This window comes from Solanum pennellii, chromosome 5 (genome assembly GCF_001406875.1).
Source record: "Solanum pennellii chromosome 5, SPENNV200".
NCBI lineage: Eukaryota > Viridiplantae > Streptophyta > Magnoliopsida > Solanales > Solanaceae > Solanum > Solanum pennellii.
The window spans coordinates 74,910,002-74,935,661 of NC_028641.1; the positions used below are offsets into that span (position 1 = coordinate 74,910,002).

The 25,660-nt window shown below is 32.9% G+C and overlaps 4 protein-coding genes across 5 annotated transcripts; 1 reads left to right on the plus strand and 3 right to left on the minus strand.

Annotated features, from left to right (window-relative positions):
• Nucleotides 1–1,896: 1,896 nt before the first annotated feature.
• LOC107020867 (LIM domain-containing protein WLIM2b-like) lies at nucleotides 1,897–5,861 on the plus strand. Its single transcript, XM_015221390.1, has 6 exons — nucleotides 1,897–2,084; nucleotides 2,289–2,463; nucleotides 3,756–3,855; nucleotides 3,944–3,978; nucleotides 4,104–4,193; nucleotides 5,399–5,861. Exons 2-6 carry the CDS (start codon nucleotides 2,329–2,331, stop codon nucleotides 5,606–5,608), a joined length of 570 nt encoding a protein of 189 aa, XP_015076876.1. The 5' UTR covers nucleotides 1,897–2,084; nucleotides 2,289–2,328; the 3' UTR covers nucleotides 5,609–5,861.
• A 6,866-nt stretch (nucleotides 5,862–12,727) lies between these two features.
• Nucleotides 12,728–16,827, minus strand: LOC107020937 (probable sugar phosphate/phosphate translocator At3g11320). The gene is made up of 4 exons (XM_015221473.2): nucleotides 15,880–16,827; nucleotides 14,590–14,693; nucleotides 14,233–14,461; nucleotides 12,728–13,249 (listed from the first exon to the last, which is right to left on the minus strand). Exons 1-4 carry the CDS (start codon nucleotides 16,327–16,329, stop codon nucleotides 13,103–13,105), a joined length of 930 nt encoding a protein of 309 aa, XP_015076959.1. The 5' UTR covers nucleotides 16,330–16,827; the 3' UTR covers nucleotides 12,728–13,102.
• A 3,241-nt stretch (nucleotides 16,828–20,068) lies between these two features.
• On the minus strand, nucleotides 20,069–22,194 carry LOC107020419 (60S ribosomal protein L35a-3). The gene is made up of 5 exons (XM_015220771.2): nucleotides 22,073–22,194; nucleotides 21,941–21,976; nucleotides 21,612–21,840; nucleotides 21,443–21,486; nucleotides 20,069–20,281 (listed from the first exon to the last, which is right to left on the minus strand). Exons 1-4 carry the CDS (start codon nucleotides 22,102–22,104, stop codon nucleotides 21,445–21,447), a joined length of 339 nt encoding a protein of 112 aa, XP_015076257.1. The 5' UTR covers nucleotides 22,105–22,194; the 3' UTR covers nucleotides 20,069–20,281; nucleotides 21,443–21,444.
• LOC107020420 (60S ribosomal protein L35a-3) lies at nucleotides 20,069–25,452 on the minus strand. 2 transcript variants are annotated; one of them, XM_027917137.1, is made up of 5 exons: nucleotides 25,318–25,452; nucleotides 25,189–25,224; nucleotides 24,867–25,095; nucleotides 24,737–24,778; nucleotides 20,069–20,283 (listed from the first exon to the last, which is right to left on the minus strand). In XM_027917137.1, the coding sequence occupies exons 1-4, from the start codon at nucleotides 25,347–25,349 to the stop codon at nucleotides 24,737–24,739; spliced, it is 339 nt and encodes a 112-aa protein (XP_027772938.1). In that variant the 5' UTR covers nucleotides 25,350–25,452; the 3' UTR covers nucleotides 20,069–20,283. The 2 variants fall into 2 exon arrangements, with proteins under 2 accessions (XP_027772938.1, XP_015076258.1); XM_015220772.2 differs by lacking the exon at nucleotides 20,069–20,283 and adding an exon at nucleotides 22,932–23,195 and having other exon boundaries at nucleotides 24,736–24,778.
• Between the last annotated feature and the right edge of the window lie 208 nt (nucleotides 25,453–25,660).

A 25,660-nucleotide genomic window follows, 5' to 3' on the forward strand; every position in this document is an offset into this window, starting at 1 on the left:
TGATAATAGAATTGTAAAAATAATTAAATGCCCTTTATTTTTAGATGCTTTGAATAATGACTTGCCATTTTAATTCGAACAAAATAAAATTCATTTAAAGCTTTATGTTATATTTTTAAAGTTTCTTATTCGATATCTCATATTTATTTAAGGTCCAACTAAATTAGAATTTGATCCAGAAAATCTCATATAATGGATAAAATGCACTTCCGAGTGAATGAAAATTTATATCCAATAAAATTCAGTTACAAATAGAAAATACTTACCGTTCTATTACGACTTTTGATGGTATGTAAAACTTTATATTCAGTCTTCATTGTGTCAACAAAAACATTGATAACGTGCTAGGCATATTGCATGCGGTGCCTGTCCTAATTGCCATCTAATCATTCACTTTATTTAATTATTTAAGATATTTATTATCAATTTGAAATGAAAAAGTTTGATTCGTATATCATAAAAATAAATAAGGTCAAAATAGTGCATTATCTTTGGATTTAAGTTTAAAGTATATCTTATTTCTTTTTAATAGAGCACTATTAGTCCATAATCTTTGATAAAGTGATATCCTTTTAATCTCTTTAACTTTTAATACCGTATTAGGCATAGTATAAGTTTTATAAAGTCATTTTTCTAATCTAAATAATTGAGTAAAGTAATTAGGTCATTGGTTATGCTGGTTTTTGCTTCAGGGCATGTTCCTTGTTGTGGTCAGCATTTTATACTGTCAGAGTAAAACTTATATTTGTTCACTAATTATGATAGTTCACCAGAGTCACTTTTCCTTTTCCCTTTTCTGCTCACTCATAGGGGTCCGAACCCCATATAGGGGTAGAGAGTCGACTGCACATCTCATCCAATGGCAGAAATTTCGCCCATATTCGATCCACAATTCTTGTTCACCCTGAATGATCGTGTTCGGTGAATTGTGACCGCTCGTACGACCGTGTTGGGTAAACAACAATCGCTTCATCACAATGCTTATTTATGGGCTAACAGGTCACATTTTGATCAAGTATCCTGCAAAAAGACTCCATAGAGGCAAAAGTATGAGAGAAATGACAATAGGAATAGGCGCATCATAACATAGTAAGATGTCTCATGCTCGGATATAAGACCCTCGTCGTTGACATATATCCAGTGCCATCTTTCCTAAACAGCTATGCGCGAGAATAAACATGCTGAATAAGCCATAACTCTATTCCCAACTCGTGCTATGAATATCATAAGTTAATGCCCTTATTGTTAATTTTTCGAGTAATTAAATGCTTCCTTTTTTCAAAACGAAATTCCCAACTAAGTTAATTATTGTGTATTTATAATTTTTGCGCTAACAAATATAGAATATACAACTTTGCCATTAAAAGCCTTCTCCATTCAAAAGAGAATAATTTGTAAATTTTACTAATGTAGCATAAAAAAAAAGGGGCTAACCCTAGCTATTAGCTAAACTAATGTGATACTAATAAGCATAGGTGGATAAAGTATGATCTACTTGCTATCAAACTAGTTTAAGTATAAGAAAATCTAATGATTTTTTTTACGAAATTACAAAATAAAGAATCGAACTCTCATCAATGAGAGATAAAAATGCAGATAATCAACCAATTAAACCATAAAAATTCTCTCAAATTTGAATTTTTAGCCGTTGCGATTTTTAATATCTAAAATTGTGCTGTTTAAACACGCATTTTATTTTTAAAAAATTTATGAGTGCGAAACTCAAAAATCAAAAGTTAATCGAATTTCATGTCGATATATATATATATATTCAAGATATAAAATTTTAAAATCTACTCCCAAAATCTACGACAACTCGGAGATTAGTTAACAAAACAAAAAATTTATATTATGTCTCAAGTCTAATACAAGTCTACATGTTGTCCATTACATTTCATGATTATATAGTCATCCAATTACATCTTCTAAATAAACTAAGATATTTCTCTGCTTTTTTTCTCCCATTCATCATTCTCTCTTTGGCTCATTCTCCCAGAAAAGAACATTCTCTTCATCCGCCATTAACGCTCGCCGCATCACAAGCTTCACTCCATCAACATCACCATTTTTTTTGATCTTCCCATGTATGTAACTTTTGACCTATTTAAAATGTTTTTAGTTGTTTAATTTTTCATAGTATAGATCTGCGTCTGCGTAAAAATTACGCAGATGCAGATCTATAGTTTTAAGTGAAGTTTAGTAGCTTTTTGGTTAAATTTTGTAATTAGTTGTTTATTGTATGTGTAAAATAGTATGATTGATTGATTGAGTGATTGGTTTTTTTGTAGAGTCAAAGAGGTTGGAGGATCAGATCTAGGAGTTGAAGTGATGTCGTTTACAGGGACTCAACAGAAATGTAAGGCTTGTGAAAAAACTGTTTACCCAGTTGAGCTTTTGTCAGCTGATGGGATTAGTTATCACAAATCTTGTTTCAAGTGTACTCATTGTAAAGGAACTCTCAAGGTAATTTACTTATAAGTTTTGCACGTTATGATCGTATTGCTATGTTTTTATTGTAGAATGGATGTAGATGATTGATAGAATTTGAGTTTAACTTGTTTCGGATTGAGTCGTAGTTGATTGATTAAAACTTGATATTTTGTTGAGAGGACCATAGATTACTGGGTGAGCTAGAGGTGGAGCGAGGATTTGAAGTTCATGGGGTTGGGATTCTAGGTCTTTTATGTTTTGGGTTCTAAATTAATAATTTGTACATCTTCAATGGATTTTTAAGATAAAATACAGGTTTTGACTGGATTCATGGAACCATAAGCTATGCTCTAGCTCCACTGAAGCAAAGATTCAAACTTTTGACTTAAAATGTGGAGGAAACCCCTAACTGATAGATTGCAATTTTTCATCCTACTTAAAGTTTTGCACATTATAATCTTCTTGCTATGTTTTTATTGCATAGTGTTTCTTTCTTGCATGAATAAAGTAGAATGGATGTAGATGATTGATACAATCGAGCTTAACTTGTTTGGGATTTAGTCGTAGTTGATTGATTGAAACTTGATTTTGCCGAGAGAGTGCCATAGATTATTGGGTTTTTCTTAATGTGTTAGAGGTAGAAACTAGAGGTTGAGCCAAGATTTGAAGCTTATGGGGTCAAGATTCTCTTACAGTAGTTCCTTTAAGTTGCCAGGTTCAAAATTAATAATTTGTGCATATTCAATGGATTTTTAAGACAAATACAGGTTTTGACCAAAGTCCAAAGCTATTGGATTCACGGAACCATAAGCTATATCTAGCTCCACCCCTGGCAGATGCAAAGATTCAAAATCTTGACTTTTAGTGTGCATCAAACTTTAACTGATAATAGATTACAATTTTTCATCCTAGATTTTTTCTTGATTTGAGTTGGAAAAATGATAAAAGGGTAAACTTCCATTATCCTGATGTTGGAGCATGATGCAATAGCAGTTGTAATTTGAGTTGCTACTGGCTCAATCATTAGAATAATTGTCTTAGTATATGTTAGTGGCGGAGAGAGAATTTTTATTAAGGGGTGTTAAAGTATGAAGGATTAAACCCACAAAGAAGCAAAGCCGAGTTGATGTACATTATATATAAATAAAAAAAATAGACTTTACCTAGCTACACAATGTAATTTTCCGATAAAGGGATGTCAATTGACACCCCTTGACTACATGTGGCTACCGTTGGTGTGTGTAGTATATGTAGAGTTCCAATATGAAAAGATTATGGTGTTTTCATTACTGACTATGTTATATGTTTATTTGATCTTTTCTTAGTTGAGCAGTTACTCCTCAATGGAAGGTGTTCTGTATTGCAAGCCTCATTTTGAGCAGCTCTATAAGGAGTCTGGCAACTTCAACAAGAACTTTCAATCCCGTAAGTGTTTATTTCTTGTTAATCCTATATTCAACATTAAAGACCAAAATACTTTATCTAATATGAAAATGCATTTTACTTGTGTTAGCTGTGAAGTCAGCTGAGAAGTTAACTCCAATGCTGGTAACAATCTTTGCAACTTTTGATACCTAAGATTAACATACTGAAAGAGAAGAGCAGTGTATTTTTCTTAGATCTGATGCAATGTTGTGCCTCTTATTCTTTCTTCTCTTGCTTTCGCCACACAGACAAAATCTCCTAGCAAAGCTGCCGGCATGTTTTCTGGGACACAGGAAAAATGTGCCACCTGTGGTAAAACGGCTTATCCACTCGAGAAGGTATATATATAAAATTCTCAAAATTTCACCCTATTATGATGTCTTTATTGAGGGATAAATTGTACTCATCATTTAATTGGCTCTGGTCCAAATTGTGAACCTTATCCGGGGAAAAGTGTTTGGTGTTGAGGGGTGGGAGTGCTCATTTCAATAATAGATTTTTTGTTTCTGGAGTTAGTCTTGCGTGTCAAAAAGTTTCATCTCTTTCATCCACAAGATATAGCTTCAAAGTTGATTTCTGTTGTAAATATTATGCACTTCTGTAATTTCAATCACTTTCTACTGGCACAAGAATGCAGGTTCATCTTTCATCAAATGTAAATATATAAGCCAGGTTTCAAAGTCGGAGAATCTCTCTTTCGATTGGAAACATGCTATGTTGCTGCAGGATGATGGATAATAATATAATGACCCAAATGGGAATGGATGGTAGCTAATAATAGAGTGGTTGAAGTTTGCATGGTTGACTATTGTTGTGATGTGTCTGTATTCTTTTTAAATAAATATAGAATAGAACAATGTTAGAAATGCCAGTATCATCAGTTCATGGTTCAAGCTTATTTGCTCGCAGCATAATCATTAGTAGTTCTTTGAAGGAAGGATGTCATCCAGTGCACCACTCTATTCTACTTCCTCATTAGACATCCCACTGAATACTAACTCGAAATTATTAGGTAAGTTGTGTGTGTTACCCCATCTTCTCAGCAGCCTCACACCAGTGAACTTTTCCACTTTTGAGTTGTAAGGTAGTAAAGAACTTGAATTTTATTAGGTAAAGTCAACTGTGTGCTAGGTAAGAATTCCAAAATAAAAAAAAGGAAGAGTCATTTGAACCTTCTATATGCTTATTTTAGAAAGTTAGTCGATCTGATTATTGTTAACCTATATATCTAAATGTGTAGCCATCTCCGAAATTTGAAACTTTTCAAAATTGAACTACATATACATTGACTTGTTTATATTCCAGAGTTTTTGAGCTTTGAGTTCATTTCATCATTTAAATTGTTGACGACATTTGTCCCTGTTCCGTTGACTACAAATTGTTAATGTCTTTATCTTTTTGAGATGTAAGTATAAACTTTGAAGGGTACCTTCTGGACCATTCATTTTTCAGAACTCCGAAACTGGAGTAGTTTTCAACTGCAGGTCTTACTTCTACAACACTTCAATTTCTTGACATCTAAGTTGATTGACCATTTTTTCAGGTGACAGTGGAGAACCAAAGTTATCACAAGTCGTGTTTCAAGTGTTCTCATGGTGGGTGCTCTTTAAATCCTTCGAATTATGCTGCTCTAGATGGGATTTTGTACTGCAAACCTCATTTTTCACAGCTTTTCAAGGAGAAAGGCAGCTACAATCATTTAATCAAGTCTGCTTCAATGAAGCGTCCAGCAGCAACTGTTCCAGATTCTTAAACTATATCTCCATCAACTATTTTATCCAGGGAGCTTGGTCTTTTAATATTTGTTTCCTCCCTTCTTTTCCGTATATCTCCAATTGGTGTGCCATTTTTGTTTACTGTGTGATCTGATTTCCACAACTGTGAAAACTTATCCTTTCGTTGTTGTTGTTGTTGTTCCTTTAACTTTCGGATGTTAAATGTTCCTGCTGTTTTATCATGACCTTTGGCAGGAAAGTTGTGCAGTCCTTACGAGTGTTGTTACATGATCGTCCTCTCATGCTGTTCTTTATCTGTGTTGACATGCATTTTTCAATTATTAGATTCTAATAGGCTGCATTAGTAATAAATAGTTGGTTTTGGTATCCTGTATCTGTAACCAAAACCAACTAGCTCAACTAAATCCGGATTTGACTTGGTAAACCAACTACCAAGAAGGCTCGAATCAAAGACTTCTAGTTAAGATTAGAAGGATTACACCTATTCTACCATCCCTTGATGGTGTACTATTAGAGTTCAATCTTGATATTTTTCAACCTTGGTGGATTATGGGTGTACATTTTACTACAGGTCTATAGTTTGCCTCTTATGTGATTCTTGTTGAAGCATATACCTATAGAGCACTTGCATCGCGAAAGATTTTAAAGTGGACTCCCCATTGAGAAGATCAACAGGATTTCGCGATCCTCTAATGAATATATTCCAATTTCAAGAGCTAGGATTGAATTAGTATTGATATACCAATTCGATTTGAGTTTGCTTATTATACTGTGGGCAAATTCAATAGTATGCCTTGAAGGGGACTTGAATGCACAAGATTTTGTGTTTCCATTGTACTTTGAAGAGTTGTTTGATTACAACTTACAAAGATTGGATGGCCATATTCGAAGCTATATTATCAAAATACTTATAGGCTAACACAAAAAAATTGAGAATATTGCATAATTTTTGTAAAATGGCTCCTAAATGCCTAAAATTTGTGTAAAAAATGGTGAAGCTTAACGTACTGCTCCCTTAAATCTCTATGGAAGGTTTCGTGAAGATCTGTAAAAAAAAAAGTGTAGAAGCTATATCACTAAAATAGATCCTAATGCCCAATATTTGGGCAAATAATAGAGAAGCTTCATGTACTGCTCTCTTAACTCCCTATGGAGGGTTTCGTGAAGATTTTGCAAATTTTTTTATCCAAAAGTCAAAATTGCATATTTTGTGTAATTCCCGTACAATGGTTCCTAAATGCACAAAATATGTGCAAGTGAGACTTCAGATACTGCTCCCCAACTCCCTACGAAGGGTTCCTAAAGGTTTCTCAAAAAAAAAAAAAAATTCAAAAGTCATATCACCAAAATATTTATGGGCTAACATACACGAAAAAACTAAGAAAATCTTCTAATTTCTATAATATAGTTCCTTGATGCCAAAAAACTTGGGAAAAATATGGTGAGACTTCATGTAGTCTCTCTCAAGTCCCCATAAAACAAAAAAAGTCGCATAATTTTTAAATGTTGACTCATAAATAGGAAAACATGTCAGAAAAAAATGCGGCATTGTTTGTAATGCTTCCCTAACCTATTATATAGATCCTCATCAATTTTTTCCAGAAATCATTTTTGGGTTCTTCGAGGCGCCAATTCATGGGCTAATACACATGAAAAATCAAGATAGTCACGAACTCTTAAAAAGTTGCTCGTAAATACGAAACCTAAAAAATGGTAGGACTGTACGCAAGCTTCCCCAACTAATTATGGATGTCCTCGTAGTGGTTTTCAGAAAAAAATTTAGGGTGCTCTGAGGCGTTATATCCATTGGATAATACACACGAAAACCCAAGAAAATTCTATAATTCCTAAAAATTGGCTTGTAATTGTGAAAATATGCCTAAAAACACAGTGAAACTGTACGTAATGCTTCATTAACTCGTTACAGAGGTCCTCATGAAGTTTTTTTAGAATTTTTTTGGGTTCTCTGAGGCGCTAGAGTCATGGGTACACACGAAAAAAAATTGCGTGATTTTTAGAAAATGGCTCGTGAATGCAAAAAATCCTGAAAAAATAGTTAAATTGTATTTAATGCTTCCAGAAATCATTACGGAGGTCATCAAAAAGTTATTTAAGAATTCTTTTTGGGTGCTTCGAGGCGTAAGATTCATGGGCTAATGAACACATAAAATGAATAAAATCGTGTGATTCCTAAATCATGGCTCGTGAATGTGAAAATATGCCTTGAAAATGGTGGGATTATACGTAATGCATCCCAAACTCATTACGGAGGTCCTCATAAAGTTTTTTCAGAAATTTTTTTAGGTGCTCCGAGTTCTTTGATCCATATGTTGATACGCACAAAAAGCGGAGAAATTCACGTGATTTCTAAAAAATGGCCCGTGAATGTGAAAATATGCCTTAAACATTATGTGAGTATACGATGTTTTCCTAACTTATTATGGAGATACTCATGATGTTTTCCTGAAAAAAATTGGGTACCTATGAGTCACCAGATTCATTGGGTAATACTCACAAAAAATGAAGAATTTCGCGTAAATCCTGAAAAGTAGCTCGTGAATTCGAAAATATGCCCGAGAAAAATTGTGGTACATAACGTTTTTCCAACTCATTATAGAGGTTCTCATAATATTTTTTAGAATTTTTTTTTACTTTGAGACGTCAAATTCATGGGTTAATACACATGAAAAAATCGCGTGATTTCTAAAATATGGTTCATGAATGTGAAAATGTGCTTGAAAAAAATGGTGTGAGTATGTGTAATGCTTTCCTAATTCATTACGGAGGTCCTCATAAAGTATTTTAAGAAAAATAATTTGGGTGCTCCTAGGAGCAAGATCCATGGGCTAATACAAATGAAAACGAAGAAATTCGCATGATTCCTAAAAACTTACTCGTGAATGTGAAAATATCCTGGGAAAAAATAGTGGTACTATACTTAGCACTTCCCAACTCAGTACCGAGGTCCTCATAAAATATCTTAAGAAAAAAATTATGGGTGCTCCGAGATGTCATACCGATTTGCCAAGACATATAAAAACGAAAAAATTCGCGTGATTTCTAAAATATTGCTTGTGAATGTAAAAATATGTCTAAAAATGAAAAAACTGTATGTAATGCTTTCCCAACTAATTATGGAGGTCATCATAAATTTTTTAATAAAAAAATAGTTTAGACCCCTAATTAGGTCTATGTCTGGGTTGTTGTCGTACTCAAAGGTGAGGGGCTCCAAAAGTGGATGTAATCGGCCTCAGAGGAGAGGGGAAGCAACTTGGGATTCTAGGCAAAGTTTTTTTTTTAATTTTTATGGCCTTTTTACTTATTTATTTTTGAATATGATATGAATTATTAAAGATATATGTGCGAGACACAATCTACTAATTAATCTATTTCTTCAAATACCCCACTCGAAACAGATCACAATTTCATTTTATAATACCTCGGGAGTTTCTGGGACGCCAAATTCACGGGCTAATACACAAGAAAAATGAAGACACGCGATTCCAAAGATTATGACTCGTGAACGTGAAAATATGTCTTAAAAATGGTTTGAGTAAAAGAAATATTTTACTAACTCATTACAGAGGTCGTTATAATTTTTTTTAAAAATTTTTTTTGGATGCTCCGAGACGCCAGGTCCATGGGTTAACATACACGAAAAATAAAGAAATTCATGTGGTTCATAAAAAAGTTCGTGAATGCGAAAATGCCGGGAAAGAATAATGGAACTATACGTAATGTTTCCTAACTCATTACGGAGGTCGTCATAAAGTTTTTTTTTAAAAAAAATTTAGGTGATTCGAGGCGTCAAATTCATGGACTAATACACACGAAAAATGAAGAAATCTGTGCGATTCCTCAAAAATAACTCATGAATGCGAAAATATGCCTAAAAAATGGTGGGACTGTACGCAACACTTTTCCTACTTATTTTGAAGGTCCTCATAAAGATTTTTAAGAATATACTTTTGGGGGCTCCGAGACACCAGATCATAGGCTAATAAACACAAAAAATTCATGGACTAATACAACACAAAAAATGAATAAATATGTGTGATTCCTTAAAAGAGACTTGTGAATGCGAAAATATGCCTTAATAAATAGTATGAGAATGTGTAATGCTTTCACAAATCATTACGGAGTTCCTCATAAAACTTTTTTTTTTTAAAAAAAAATTGAATTCTCTGATGCCTAGATCCATGGGCTAATATACACAATAAACAAAGAAATTTGTTGATTCTAAAAGTGGCATGTGAATGCGAAATATGTTTGAAAAAAATGGTAAAACTATATGTATGGTTTTCCCAACTTATTATGGAGGTCGTCAGAAAGTTTTTTAAGAAAAAAATTTAGTTGCTTCGAGGCGTCAGATCCATGGACTAATACACACGAAAAATGAAAAAATTTGTGTGTTTCCTAAAAAATAACTCTTGAATGCGAAAATATGCCTAAAAAAAATGGTGGAACTGTATGTAGCACTTTTCCAACTTATTTAGGAAGTCTTCATAAAGTTTTTTTAAGAAAATAATTTTAAGTGCTCCGAGACACAAGATCATAGGCTAATAAACACAAAAAATGAATAAATATGTGTGATTCCTTAAAAGAGACTTGTGAATGCTAAAATATGCCTTAATAAATAGTATGAGAATACGTAATGCTTTCACAAATCATTACGGAGGTCCTCAAAAGCTTTTTTTAAAAAAAATTGAATTCTCTAGATCCATGGGCTAATATACACAATAAACGAAGAAATTTGTTGATTTCTAAAAGTTGCATGTGAATGCGAAATATGTTTGAAAAAAATGGTAAAACTATACGTAAGGTTTTCCCAACTTATTATGGAGGTCGTCATAAATTTTTTAAGAAAAAATTTTAGATGCTTCGAGGCGTCAAATCCATGGATTAATACACACGAAAAATAAAAAAATTTGTGCGATTCCTAAAAATAACTCTTGAATGCGAAAATATGCCTAAAAAAAATTGTGCAACTGTATGTAACACTTTTCCAACTTATTTGGGAGGTCTTCATAAAGTTTTTTTTAAGAAAATAATTTTGACTGCTCAGAGACACCAGATCATAGGCTAATAAACACAAAAATGAATAAATTTGCGTGATTCCTCAAAAGAGTTTTGTGAATGCGAAAATATCCCTTAATAAATGGTACATAAATACGTAATGCTACCCCAAATGAATACGGAGTTACTCATAAAGCTTTTTTTAAAAGAAAAGATAAGATTCTCCGAGGCCTAGATTCATGGGCTAATATACACAATAAACGAAGAAATTTGCTGATTTCTAAAAGTAGCATGTGAATGCGAAATATATTTGAAAAGAAATGTATGTAAGGTTTTCCCAATTTATTACGGAGGTCCTCATAAATTTTTTAAGAAAAAAATTTAGATGCTTCGAGGCGCCAGATCATTGGGCTAATGCACAAATTTGCGTGATTTCTGAATAATGGCTCGTTAATGTGAAAATATGACTGAAAAAATGGTGGGACTGTACGTAACGCTACCCTAACTCATTACAGAGGTCCTCATAAAGTTTTTTAAGAAATGTTTTAGGTGCTCCAATGATTCACATCCATGAACTAATACACACGAAAAATAAAGAAATTTGCCTACTATATGACAAAATGGTTCGTTAATGCGAAAATTAGCTTGAAAAAAATGGTGAGACTGTAAGTAATGCTTCCCTAACTTATTACGAAGGTCCTCACAAAATCTTTTAAGAAAAAAATTTTGTGCTTTGAGGCGCCAAATCCATGGACTAGTACACACGAAAAATAAAGGAATTCGCATGATTTCTAAAAAAATGGTGGGGTCGTACGTAATGTTTCTCCAACTTATTACGGAGGTCCTCATAAAAACTTTTACAAATTTTTTTGGGTGTTGTAAGACGCCAGGTCCATGGGCTGTTACACACGAAAACGAAGAAGTTTGTGTGATTCTTGAAAATGGCTCGTGAATGAGAAAATATGCTTAAAAATGATAAGATTGTACACAACACTTCTCCAACTTATTAGGAGATTCTCAAAGCAATTCACATGATTTCGAAAAAAGGGCCCGTGAAATAAAAAATATGCCTGAAAAAATATAGTGGGGATCATATGTAATGCTTCCTCAACTCATTACGAAGGTCATTATAAAATTTTTTCAGAAAAAAGTTTGCGTGTTCAGAGGCGCCAGATTCATGGTCTAATACACACGAAAAACGAAGAAACTCGCGTGATTCTAAAAAAATGTCTCGTCAATGCGAAAATATGCCTGAAAATGGTGGAACTATACCTAACTCTTCCCTAACTCATTATGGAGGTCCTTACAAAGTTTATTTTTAAGAAAAAAATTTGGGTGTTTCGAGGCGTGAAATCAATGGCCTAATATACATGAAGAATGAAAAAATTTGCGTGATTCCTAAAAAATGGCTCATGAATGGGAAAATGTGCCTTAAAACGGTGTGAGTAGACGTAATGCTTCCCAAACTCATTAAGGAGTTCCTCATAGAAAAAAATTCTGAAAAAAATTTGGGTGCTTCGAGGCGCCTGATTCATAGACTAATACGCACGGAAAACGAAAAAATCACGTGAACGCAAAAGTTATGCCTGATAAAATAGTGAGACCGTATGTAACGCTTCCCAACTCATTACAAAGATCCTCAAAAGTTTTTAAAGATTTTTTTTTGAATGCTCTGAGGGGCTAGATCCATGGGCTAATACAAATGAAAAATCAAAAATTCGTTTTACCCAAAATACGTGCAAAAATTGGTGAAACTTCACATACTATTCCCCAACTCCTTACAGAAGGTATTGTAAAAAAAAATTATCCGAAAGTCATATCACCAAAATATTTATAGACTAACATCACAGAAAAACAAGAACAGAGAAAATATAAAAATGGCTCTTAAATATCCAAAAATACGTACAAAAATGGTGAGACTTCATGTACTACCCCAACTCGCTATGAAAAATAAAATAATCTCAAATTTTTTAGTCTAAGAATATCACAGAGGAATATTGGTTGATACCACTAATGACAATCTCCATGTTGAATTGTAGTACTTTAGGACTCAAGTGGGACTTATGATCAATGGTCCTCCAAACATTTCATCTTTGGATCCTTTATAGAATGATAAAATATTTTCCTCAAACAAAAGAAGCCATTTATAAATTTCTAATATTGATATCCTTTTTCATTAATAAATCAATTTGACAACTATAGTGACATATTGTGTGTAGTCTCAATTTTACAATCTTTTCTGAAAGAATAAAAAGACAAAAAGATAGACAAATCAAGTCACTTCTTAAGACTTGCTATTCCATCAGCAGCCTATTCCTGTTTCACAGATGAAAGCCTGCTGTTTCACAGGTTTTTCAGGGCAAAAGATACAAATTTGAGGAGAAAATTTGTGTCACCAAATGCAAGACCATGATCCGCGACTTGCCTCGTGAAAGTGAATCATCTCTTCAACAAACAATTAATTTCAGAAGTCGCAAGTGGAAAACTCTCAATGCTCATTTACTGCGTTTCTTCGCTTCACTATAGAGTATGACTCCAAAAACTGTAAGTGCATAGCCAAGCATCCCCGTAACTGACACCGGGTTTCTAAATATTAAGATTGAGATGACTACAGCAACAGCTCCTTTTGCGTTTCCCAGGACCTGTAATGCAAGCAATTTTTGTTACAAGGACAAACAATCTATGGAAGAGATAAAGAAAAAGGTAAAAGCAGAGAATCACAGAACACAATAACTGATATAGACCATCCAGGTATTACCGAGAAATCAATATCTCTTCTCCTATCATAAAATGAATCATCCAGGTATTACCGAGAAATCAATATCTCTTCTCCTATCATAAAATGAATAGAAGAAAATGATTTTTCCTGATCTCTTGCCCTCTCATAAAATGAATAGAAGAATTGTACGTGGTCTAGGAAACCAATTATCTCGTATTATCATCTCTCTATCCCAATTATAATTTTAGTCCTTATCATATCTAGTCCATTTAACGGGTTTAAGTGGTCTAGGAACCCCTATAATCTTTATCCTTCACTTGTGGTTTTGTATAAATTTTCCAAAGTATGATTCAATTAAAAACAGCATTTGCACATAAAATTCTGCAACAAATAATATAAAACAGCAGAGAAATGGAATCCAAATATTTGAAATAACAAACTCTTGGTAACTAAATGTCAGAAAGAATAAGTAAACATCAAATAGAAATCATAGATGAAAACATCGAACATCCATGCAGACTGTTCACAAGGGGTACAGAATCTCTCCAAGAATACGGAATACGAAATTTTGATGTTTATCAGAAGTTAGAATCTCAAGAGCAAGAAAGACAATGAAACTATGAAAGTGCCTCTTAGTAAATAATATGATCAAACTAAGCCGAGCTATATTTAATGAAGCAAAGAAGAGACAAGATTTCTGAATAAGTAGCTCCAGTCCACGCATAATTTGTGGAGTTATCATGAAATTCATAGATCAAAGATCACAACAATCAACATAATTTCTTAATCAGATTGCAGCTATGATCTATGAATTCAAAGAGCAACACTCAATCTTTTCTGACAAGTGAAAAAACTAAAGACTAATTCATATAAAAAGAAATCTGACTAGTAAATGAGGAGGAATACCTGAAGAGTCAGGGCACTGGTGTGTTTTGTCACCAGAAAGTTGGTCAGATTGACAAAATATGCCAGCGCAGAATTGAATAGCAAAAGCCAGATGATTCTACTATCATCTCTTGCAAGTGCCAATGTGATGCCAACTACATTTTCTTCCATCACAAGTGTTGCCGGTAATAGAAATACAACTGCTATGGGAGCCATATAGAGAAGAAGGTTCATGGAATTCAACTTCTCCCTTTATTCAAAAAGAAACATTTCAGCATTCATATATCCTAGGCCCAATATATTCACATCAAAAAAGCACAAAACTAGGCTACGGATTCACTAGTATGTAAAGTACATATTTATATGTGCAGTAATTACCCTTCCGAAGACAGCAAAATCCCCTGAAGCACTGACTTGAGTGCTCTTGCAGCTGTTGCACCGATACAAATTATGAATCCAAATAGATGAAAACTTGGTTCACCCTGAGAGGATATATGGAAATGAATCAGACACAAATAAATTTCTCCATCAGCATTGTGCAAATAAAATGAATGTGCTAATACAGTTTTTGAAGAAGCAAACTGCTACAATTTAGTCATATAGAATATTGATGCAATCCTAGCTCAGAAGATACTTCTTTCACGCCATAAACATTGTGCGACTATTAAATCTATTATCTGAAGAAAGAACTTGCTCTCAATCATATAACAAGGAAATAAATACTAATCACTTCTCTTTTAGCAGATTCATTCATCATAATGATAATTATCTAACCATATTATGTTAACAATATATAGAAGGACCAGTTCTACAAACAAGTATTACACCCTTGATCATGAAATAACTGGAGGATTCATTGTATTTCTTCACAGCTAACACAAAGATCCCCCACTCTTGTATATTCTACCAATCTCAACACTCGACTCCCTAAAAGAAAGAAGGAAACAAACAACAAGAAGGAAAACAAATTGCAATAGAAATTATCAGTTTCTAAAGTAGACATGACAGATTTTCTTCCACATATTAGATTACTAAACAAAAATGCTCATAAACTTGTTCATGTAGAATATTGATGCAGTCCTTGTTATAAGCCTAAATCAGAAGATTTTCCTTTTGCCACATTTCAAATACACTGAAGCCCCACTGAATAAATAGCCAGACTTTATTGAGCTAAGAACCTGGTGGTATGCAGCCGAATCGCCACTATGATTTTTTTTTATAACCACTCTATTGAGCTAAGAAGCTGGTGCATGCAGCCGAATCACCACTATGATTTGTTTATTTTTATGACTGTGGTGCCTAGATCAGCTTTCACGCACTGTGACTAATTACAAGAGATATTTCCCACACAAGCAACATCTAAGGGGTAACTCTGTCCACTAGGAAAGATGGAAAAGAAATCACCTAGTGCTCTTTTGTCTCTACTAGAATTTGAACCAGCAACATTGACCACTAGGCCGAATCACCACTATGATTCCCAAAGTTTCAGACAATTATATTAAACGATCACGAATTCAAAGCCTAGTTGATTGAACTTAACCAAAAACAGATCAAAAGCATTAAACATAGTACCGCAAAACAACTACAATTTCAATGAAGTATCATTATCATTAGACAATAACCACAATTCAACTACATACAAATTAACAAAATATAAAAAGGGCATACCCCACTGGCGATGATAACCCCGGTGACAACAGGAATTAGAGTGACATAAGTCAACCATGCCTCCCTCTTGAATGTCATCAAGTAAGCAAATACAGCAGTAAAGAAAGGTGTAGTAGCACCTATAGCCTGATTAAAAGATACTGGCAAATACCTAAGTGAGATATTGCCACTAACAACAGATGTACAAAAAATAAGACTCAAAGCAGAGATCTTCATAAACTGAACCCTAGATCTTATAGTCTGCATTGGTACCATTTTCATCCAAGCAATAGCTATATAACTCAGTAAAGAACAAGCAGTCATATGACACATAGTAAGAAAAATTGGGTATTTAAACCCATAATTGCTCAACAAATACTTGTTCAGTAACAAAACCCCAATGTTTGATGAATACCAAGCTGTTACTAGCCCAATTGTAAAGAATTGACCTGAACTCTTCATTGCCGACATTATAAACTGATCTATTCAATACCCACAACCCTAAATCTCACAAACAACAAAACCCACAAAGGAAATACTCTATAGAACCAAATAAACCCAAAACCAAATATCAAAAATCAAGAATTTCGAGTACTAAAGTAAAAAAAAAAAAACTAGAAAATTATAAAGGAGAAAGGAGAATGGATCTTCTATGAGTAGAAAATGAGAAAACAAGAAGTAATTTTGACACCATTAATTGGATCTGATTCAATTTCTTCAGCAACAATCAATTCAATTCAACACCAAAAAAAAAATTTCAAAAAAAAAGAGTAAATTTGCAGCAACTTTTACTTATACTGAACTAACAAAACTAAAAAAAATTGGAAATTTTTTTGGAGCAAATATAGAAAGATAAAAGAGAGAGGTTTTTGAGGAATGAAAAATGGAGTTTTGAGAAAGACGACCGACGAATTTGCAGAGAGAAAGGGTGGGGGTGGGGGGTGGGGTAAACGCGTGGGAGAAAGGAAGTGTTTGAGTAGTGCTATTAGTCTTTTTTTTAAAAAAAAAAAAGAAAGTGAATTAAAATTAATTTGTTTTAATTTTACATAAAAAAAAAAAGAGTTCAATTTTTAGTTGGATTCTTTTATTTGTTTCTTTGAATTTTTCTTTTTTGTGGAATAATAGGGGTAAGAAAGAGAAGTTAAAAAATAGGGACTAATTAAATTTGTGGATTTTTATAATTGTGTTTTAGTTTATAATGTTAGTTTGTTATAGTCGTTGCTCATTTTTGGTATGTTATGGTTTTATTATATCTTTTTTATTTTTTATTGTTACATATTTTAATGTTTGTTACTCGAGCTGAGTTGAAAATTCTTCAGAAATAGTTTTATATTGAGGTTTGTTGTTGTTGTTATATTAATAATATTAGAGTTATAATTAATAATGTTTTTAATATATGTATTTGATATTTATTCGTAAGTTATTAAATTCTATCAATAACTATCTTTTGATTAACCTAGCCTCCTACATTCGTTAGGATTAACAACTACATTTAGGTTAACCTAGCCTCTTTCATTCGTAACAAGGAATAGTACATAAATATTTATATTATTATTTATAGACTACGCCTGAATCTACGAATGATACTTTATATGTTCAATATATAAATCTTTTATGATACTTTTTTCACGAAATTAATATAAAGTAAGAAATGATCAATTAGAGGAGATTGATAAAAGGTCAATTTTATTTGCTTAAAATTGGAATTTTAGTAGACTTGTATATGAATGTAAAATGGGGCACTTTGTTTGACTTTTTATTAGGTATCTTTAATATTGTAATTGTAATATTAAATTCAATGTTTTTGTTTTTTTGAACATTTTTCGTGTAAGCCGGCCAACTTACATGTGTCTGGGAGAATTTTACTGTTAAAAAATAATTTTAATAATATTATGCGTAGTTAACACAAAAAGTAAAGTGGACAAATTATTATTTTATTATTTATAAATATCTTGGTTTTTTAAAGTATAACTAATAAATAATTAACATCCTTGCTGGCTTTTGTGGTAGTGGTTCATTTTTAGTTGGCATTTTCGCATTTTTCCTTTTTATTATTATTATATCTCTTTTTATAATAGTTATTTTTGAACTAGCGTATATACGTATTCAACTGATTTTAGAAAAAGAAACTTATATAAATATACTATAATAATAAAATATTTACTATTTATAGTAATAATATTTCTTTTTTATTTGATTAGTTTTAATTCATTCATAATACAAGTTTAGTCCATATTACAAAGAATAATTTTTTATTCACATATAATACAAATTTTAAATATAAATAATTCATTTACACACATTTTAATTCACTTATAATATAATGTATCAAATTTTTACCAAACAAATATTTTTAAAAACAATTATATTTCATATATATTACATACGTAATTCACTTATAATAAATATGACAGATTTAACATAGTATTGCTATAAATGATAATAAATAAAAAATATTGCTAAAATCAGTAATTATTTATTAAAATGTATCAATTTATATAATTTTTCCTTTTAGAAAGGAAATTACCTAGTATTACTTTTATTGGTATGTAAGCATGAGACCTCATATTCTCGACCCTCGTTCCTCGTTTGCAAACTACATAGAAATAGTACAAGATAATTAACAATTAGCTAGATTTATATCCCTTAAAATATTAAACTCGAAATATGATCGATGAAATGAAAATTTTGAGTTATTTAAACTCTACTAGGCTTTTAATCTGTTTCCTATAGAGTTTTAAAAAAGCGCAAAATCTGTAAAAATATTATGATCAATAAAGATATATATTAAGGTCTGAATTTTAAAGTGAAATTATTAATTTATGTTTTTTAGTCGTCAAGGAAAGAAATACTTCTATAATGAGGTGATAAATAGAGTAGTCATGTGAAAGGAAAAATATAATATGACCAAAAAAATTAGGTCATTTTCATGCATTTTCTTAGTCAACAAAGAAAATGTCTTGTGAATAAAAAAGAGAAAAAGTTGGTACATAGTGTGGAAATAGTAGTGATTTATTAGACAACTTGATCAACGATTAAAATTCAACTCTTTTTTTTTAAAAAAAAATAGATCTAATTATAATGAAAATAAACCAAACTTGAAAATAAGATTTCTTTCGAGAAAATTAATTGAAAATAATTCACATACCTACTAACACTAAAAGAAGCTTCGATCTTAACGCTTGTGCAGTCCTATGCATTATTTCGTTAGATTCGTAGAGTCAAGTTTCACCTGACTATCACGAGTCATAACGCACTCTTTAACAAGAAAATTAAAAAAACTATCGAAAACTATTTCCTCAACAATTCTTCTAGCTACTAGCTCGTGCACATTCTTATTTTTAGTAGTAAATAGACAAATGCTACTTCTATTGTTGCCTCCTTATTTTTTAGTATTAGATAATAAAACATATGCTAATGTTGCCCATTTCTTACTAGAAAAACTATCATTGCCTATAAATGTACATACACATACACCAGCTGTCACAGCCATAGACAGACTTAATTTCATCTATGTATGCACAACACCGACAGTTTTATTCTCTCGCAAGTGTTTACGAAGATAGAGTGTATGCAAACCTTACTCCTACTGGGAGGTAGAGAGACGGTTTCCAATAGACGTAGGTTCAATGGAAAAGAAGAATTAACATGGTGAAGAAGTCAAGGTAAACAAATTACCGACAACACAACATCACCATGAGCACAAAATGCATATCTAAGTATAGACAACACAACATCATCTAGCTGCAATGTAGATTGGAACTTACTCGGATAGAATGTATGCAAGACTTACTCATACATTAAGGGAGGTAGAGAGGCTATTTCCAATACATCCTCGGCTAAAATGCAAAAAGAATTTACATGGTGGTAAAGAAGTCCGGGCAAAAAAGTATAGACAACATAACATCATCATGAGCACAAAATGCATATCTAAGTGTTGTTCTTAGGCACCACCAGTCCAGCTGCAATCCAGATTGGACCTTAGAAAAGATGCAACTTTTGGCTTATCAAATGCATTTGGTAAAAATAGTTGTGTACCACGGTGGAATACGTTTCCAGTGAACACCTCTAAGAGACTTGAAATGTGTTGGAATAATTATAAAAACCAGGCATATGTTCACGAGATACAACAGAAATATCACCAGGCAAATGATTTTCGAGTTAGATGGTTCATGTCAAAGTCATATAAGATTTAAGAGCAAAAAGAACAAAATGAAAATCCAAGAATAAAATTAGACATCTAATCAAATGTTCAAACCATGGTATTTCAGAGTACATGATAAACAAAAATACCACAAAATGTAACTCCAAGCAGCTCAAAACAAGTTATGTCAACTATATTTTTAAGATTCAAAACCTTCACCACTAATGACCTCGATAGACAAACGTAGGGCCTCCAAGTAAGCATCAACTAAATACCTTGCTGCAACAACAGATATGCACTATCAGTTACTACCTTCAAATAGTGTCAGCAGATACAAAACCACAACATCAAAGTAACAACGGGCTGATTCTACAGAGTAGTGATATGGCAAATAGCAGGACATTTTTGAACCAGAAAGATCATCTGATAAATCCATCTGAAGGTACTAATTTTGCAGTTTCTCAGGTTAAAACATTACATGTGGTATCAAGATGATGGAAAAAGCAATTTCAACATCACATTATATCTATTATGATAACATGTCAAAAATGGCTTTGTTTAGAGCACTTTCCCTTTCCACACTGTCCAAGCAGAGGATCACAGTCAGCTATCTGGTCAATGTTCCGTGTAGGTTTTCAAGAAAAGTGCTTACTTGAAGGGATGGAAGTAGGCACTATTTTTTGTTGGAACTAACGTCAATAAAGACCCTGTAGCTAATTACGATCTTTTTCAGGTGTTGTGGGTCCTAGTTTTTTCATAACTTCCAAACAGACACTAGAAAACAGAGCTGAACAATGTTTATTCAAAAGCCTACAAAAAGACACTATGGTGATAAGCCCCTTCCTATTTATTGGTTTACTAATATAGAATGAAAGGTTAGCAATTATTCCATAGGAGCGAAAGACGTATAAAACAATCCTTTCTTTCATGCACTTATCAGGAGTAAGGATAAAAAAAACAGGCAACATACTAGATAATTGGCATATCATAAATGTTAAAGGTAGTTGAGTACGCTCGGACTTTGAGCAAATCAGTCACACCACTAGGTATGTCAATAAATGAACTTCTATTTATCAGGCAAGAAAAGACATAGTGTTCCTAGTTTATCCAATCATTGTAGTATAACTAGTGGGATAAATACTCACATGACTAACTAATACCCCTAACCTAACCATACGCACGATAAAATGCGAGAATATTATCCTTGTTTCCTCATAACAAACGACCTCATTGATTAACCATCTTAAGTTAAGAGTCAATCAAAAAATATGCAACTCATACAAATACTTCGACCAATTATAAATCCATTATTTCACCATCACCACAAACTAATAATCCTTCATTCATTAATCTAATATATATATAAGCAATGCAATCCATGTAACCAATTAATAACTATAGACCATAGCATACAAAAAAAATTAAACTAAAATACAGTACCTTTATATATTGCTTGGGTACATGAAAACTCTAACCTTAGCTCCCTGCAAAAATGGAAGATAATAAATAAATTCACAAACTTCTCTATAAAAATACACTATATACTATCCATCTTTACCAAGCACACAATTAAATTAGTCAAGTATGTATTTTTGCAGTCGAAATGTACCATGGATTTTGGTGGCAGATTGGATTTGAATTTAGCTCTAACAACTCCACTGTTACCATGAGGCCTACAAACTTTACCCCAAATGCAACGATAATGCGAGTTGTTCTTCTTAGTTTTCGCCTTGTATACATAAGCCATACGCTTCCCTAAGTACCAATCTACTTCTTCCTTAGTGTTGACTCCCTCGATCTGAACCAATGAAGTGTTTGGATACTGATTCGACTTCGACCTAATTCACAAATTCAAATTCGATTTCCTTATATTCGTTCAGCTCTATTCAGAACTATTTCAGTTAAAATTAGATAATGAATATAAATTAGTTACGGTACCTCTTGTATCCAAGGACTGTTCCTCTAGTGTAGAGTCTGGATGAAGAAACAAGCAAAAAAAAAAGTAGTGAAAATGTGATTTTATTAGCAAATTTTATGAAAATGAGATCGTAAATGAAGATGATTCAGTACCTTACACGCTCTCCTTGGCGTCCCTTCACCATTTTCGACTCTGGAGCTGTAAACTGAAGAAGAAGACTGAAACCCTAGACTGCTGGTATTTACCGAATGAGGAATGGGCTTATGGCCCAGTAATATAATCTTTTGGGCTTCGACTAATTTGGGCCGAATTGAGAAGAAGGAGGTCAGGTCTTTTGTTAGTTTAAAACCCTAACAAACAAATTAAAACAAAAGAAGCACTATATCGTTAAGAAAAAATAAGCATTAAATTCAATCGATTAATTAAAACAAAAGAAATACTATATATCGTTAAGGAAAAAGTAAACATTGGATTTAATCGATTAGTCGTATAATGATCCTAGTTTGCATGCAAAATACGTAATTTACACGTGGAATGTGAGTTGATACATGCGTTGATGAAGGATATTTTTTGTACACACTCAATCTATTTGAAGCACCATTGTGCTCACATGATCACCGCGGATTATTTTACCAACGAATAAGTGACACGTGTCCAAATCATTTTACTTTTTTAAATTGAGTTATGCACATCTAATTGTGCATAATGAAGTTACTCTTATTTGAAGCACTAGAGATTATATCTTGCCCTAGTTACTCGTAGAACATTTGTTATTCCTTTTTCGTTAGCTCTTTAAGCTTTCTATCTTTTTATTTGTTAGTTGATCTAATCATCCCACACTCGATAAAGGAGACACCTTCCTAAGAAAGAAATTTTTTCGAACTTCAAAAAAGTAGACAATTTAATTCCATACAAATGGGACACGTGGAGGATTGTGTGTAAATCATAATAAAACAACAATGAAAAAGAAATATATTAGAGAAAGGCATTAAACCGAGGAAACCATTCTGCAAAAAGGCAAATTAAAAACTGGATATATCAAAGATTTAAAGAGCAAAGAGAACTAAATGATTGTATGTAGAAACTCCAAGAACAAAATTAGACATCTAATCAGATGTTTCAACTCATTGGTGTTTCCAAGTACATGGTAAACAAATAGAACAGAAATGTGATTCCACATAGCCCAAAACAAGTTATGTCCAACTATTTTAAAAGATTCAAATCCTTCATAACTAATGATAGACAAATGTAGGGGATCCAAGCATTGGTACCTTGCTGCAAGAGTAAATATACACAATCAGATTACTTCAAAAAAAGCGTAAACGGGTAAGAATACAGGAAGAGAATTGTAAATAACAATCGCAACAGTGTAACATCATGTTAACAGTCTGATTTAACGGAAACATCACGTGGCAATCACAGGGCATTTTGAAACATTTAGGATATCGGATAATCATAGCTTCATATCACTACAAAGGGTAAGAGGAAAATCCATCTTCAAAAACAATATTCCAGTGCACAGGTTAAATACTAAATGCGGTTGCAAGATAATGGTGAAAGCGACTTCTCTATCATTAAATGTACGATGATAGCAAAATTCAAATACAGCTCTAGAACACCTTCCATCCCTTTTCCACACTATCTAGACAGAGGATTCACAAGTAAGCATCTGCTTAAAGCTTCTGTGCAAATTTTTCTTTGCATGCTTCGTGAGGGGATGGAAGTCTGTACAATATTTTGTTGAAACATATGACATTAAAGACCCTATAGTTGATCCGAAACAGCAAAGATAACCATCTTTCTATGTTTTGCCTCCTGATTTCTCATAATTTCTGAATGGACACAGGTAAACAGAGGTAATCGATGTTTGCTTAAGAGGCTACAAAAGGACTCTACAGTGCTTAGCTGCCAAGTAATTTTTGGTTAATGTGGAATGAAAGAATAGGAGATTATTCCAAAGTAACACAAGAAGGATCAAGTGATCTTCAGTTCATGCACTTTACGGGTGTAACTTGTAAGGAGGAAAAAGGGAAGTACAGTAAATGTTTGGCATAGCATGAACATAATCTTTAGTTTAGTAAACAGAGGTAATCGATGTTTGCTTAAGAGGCTACAAAAGGACTCTACAGTGCTTAGCTGCCAAGTAATTTTTGGTTAATGTGGAATGAAAGAATAGGAGATTATTCCAAAGTAACACAAGAAGGATCAAGTGATCTTCAGTTCATGCACTTTACGGGTGTAACTTGTAAGGAGGAAAAAGGGAAGTACAGTAAATGTTTGGCATAGCATGAACATAATCTTTAGTTTAGTAACCCCCCCCCCCCACACACACACACACAGTGAGTAAATATGGTAAGCACTGCCAAAAATATGGTTATTGGGGTTAGAATTTGAGGCATCAGGTTATACGACACCAGCTAGGTGTGTAAATGAACATATTGTATTAATACAGTATATTTTTCCGAGGATCTTATGGTAAGAGGCAATCCTAAAAGTATGCACCCTCACAAATAATCAAACCAATTATAAAACAGTTCTTCCATTACCACAAACTCGATCCTTTATTCATTAATCTATGTCCAATAACAGGAAAATTTAAGCAAATGTAGAAAAATATTATTAACAACAACACCAAACTAAAACTAATACTCTGAGAAACGTAAGCCTAAGCACTCGACTACATACGAACCTTCTACCCTACATAACACATTAATCACTATAGATAACACATTAATCACTATGGAGTATAGAACATAACATATCCAAAAAAACAAACTTTTTTGGTCATATCAAAAATTTAAATAAAATATAGTACCTTATATGTTGCTTGGGTACATGAAAACTCTAACCTTAGCTCCCTGCAAAAGTGAAACACAATCATAAATACAAAATCACCACCTGATAAGCAAATAAATTCAATTACAAACAATTGTAGTCGAAATGTACCATGGACTTTGGTGGCAAGTTTGACTTGAACTTAGCTCTAACAACACCACTGTTTCCATGAGGCCTACAAACTTTTCCCCAAATACAGCGATAATGTGAGTTATTCTTCTTTGTTTTTGCCTTGTATACATAAGCCATACGTTTCCCCAAGTACCAATCTACTTCCTCCTTAGTGTTAACTCCCTCGATCTGAACCAATGAAGTATTCGGATACTGATTCGACTTCGACCTAATTCACAAATCAACATTCCATCAATCAATCAGCTGCAAACTCAATACTTCAGTTTACAATTATATTGAAACATTAAATTAGTTATATTACCTCTTGTATCCGAGAACTGTTCCTCTGGTATAGAGTCTGGATGAAGAAAAAGGCAAAAAAAGTAGTGAAAATGTGATTTTATAAGCGAATTTTACGAAAATGGAATTGTAAATGAAGATGATTCAGTACCTCACACGTTCTCCTTGGCGTCCCTTCACCATTTTCGACTTTGAAGCTGCAAACTGAAGAAAATCCCTTTTAATGGAGAAGCCTAAAACCCTAATTGCCGAGGGAGAAGAGAGAAATTTATATTTAGCGAATAAGAGATGGGCTTGAGGCCCAAGTTGTTTTAATTCATTGGGCTTGACTTATTTGGGCCGGATTGAGAAGGAGGAGGAATCTAACTCATTTGCACTTTTATCGCTCCGGAGAAATATCTTTTTTACGGGATATGATATATTTCATATCATAATATCTCACAAGTTATGAGTTCCGCCTTTAAAGAGTTTATGTGTGATAGGTATAAGTTCGT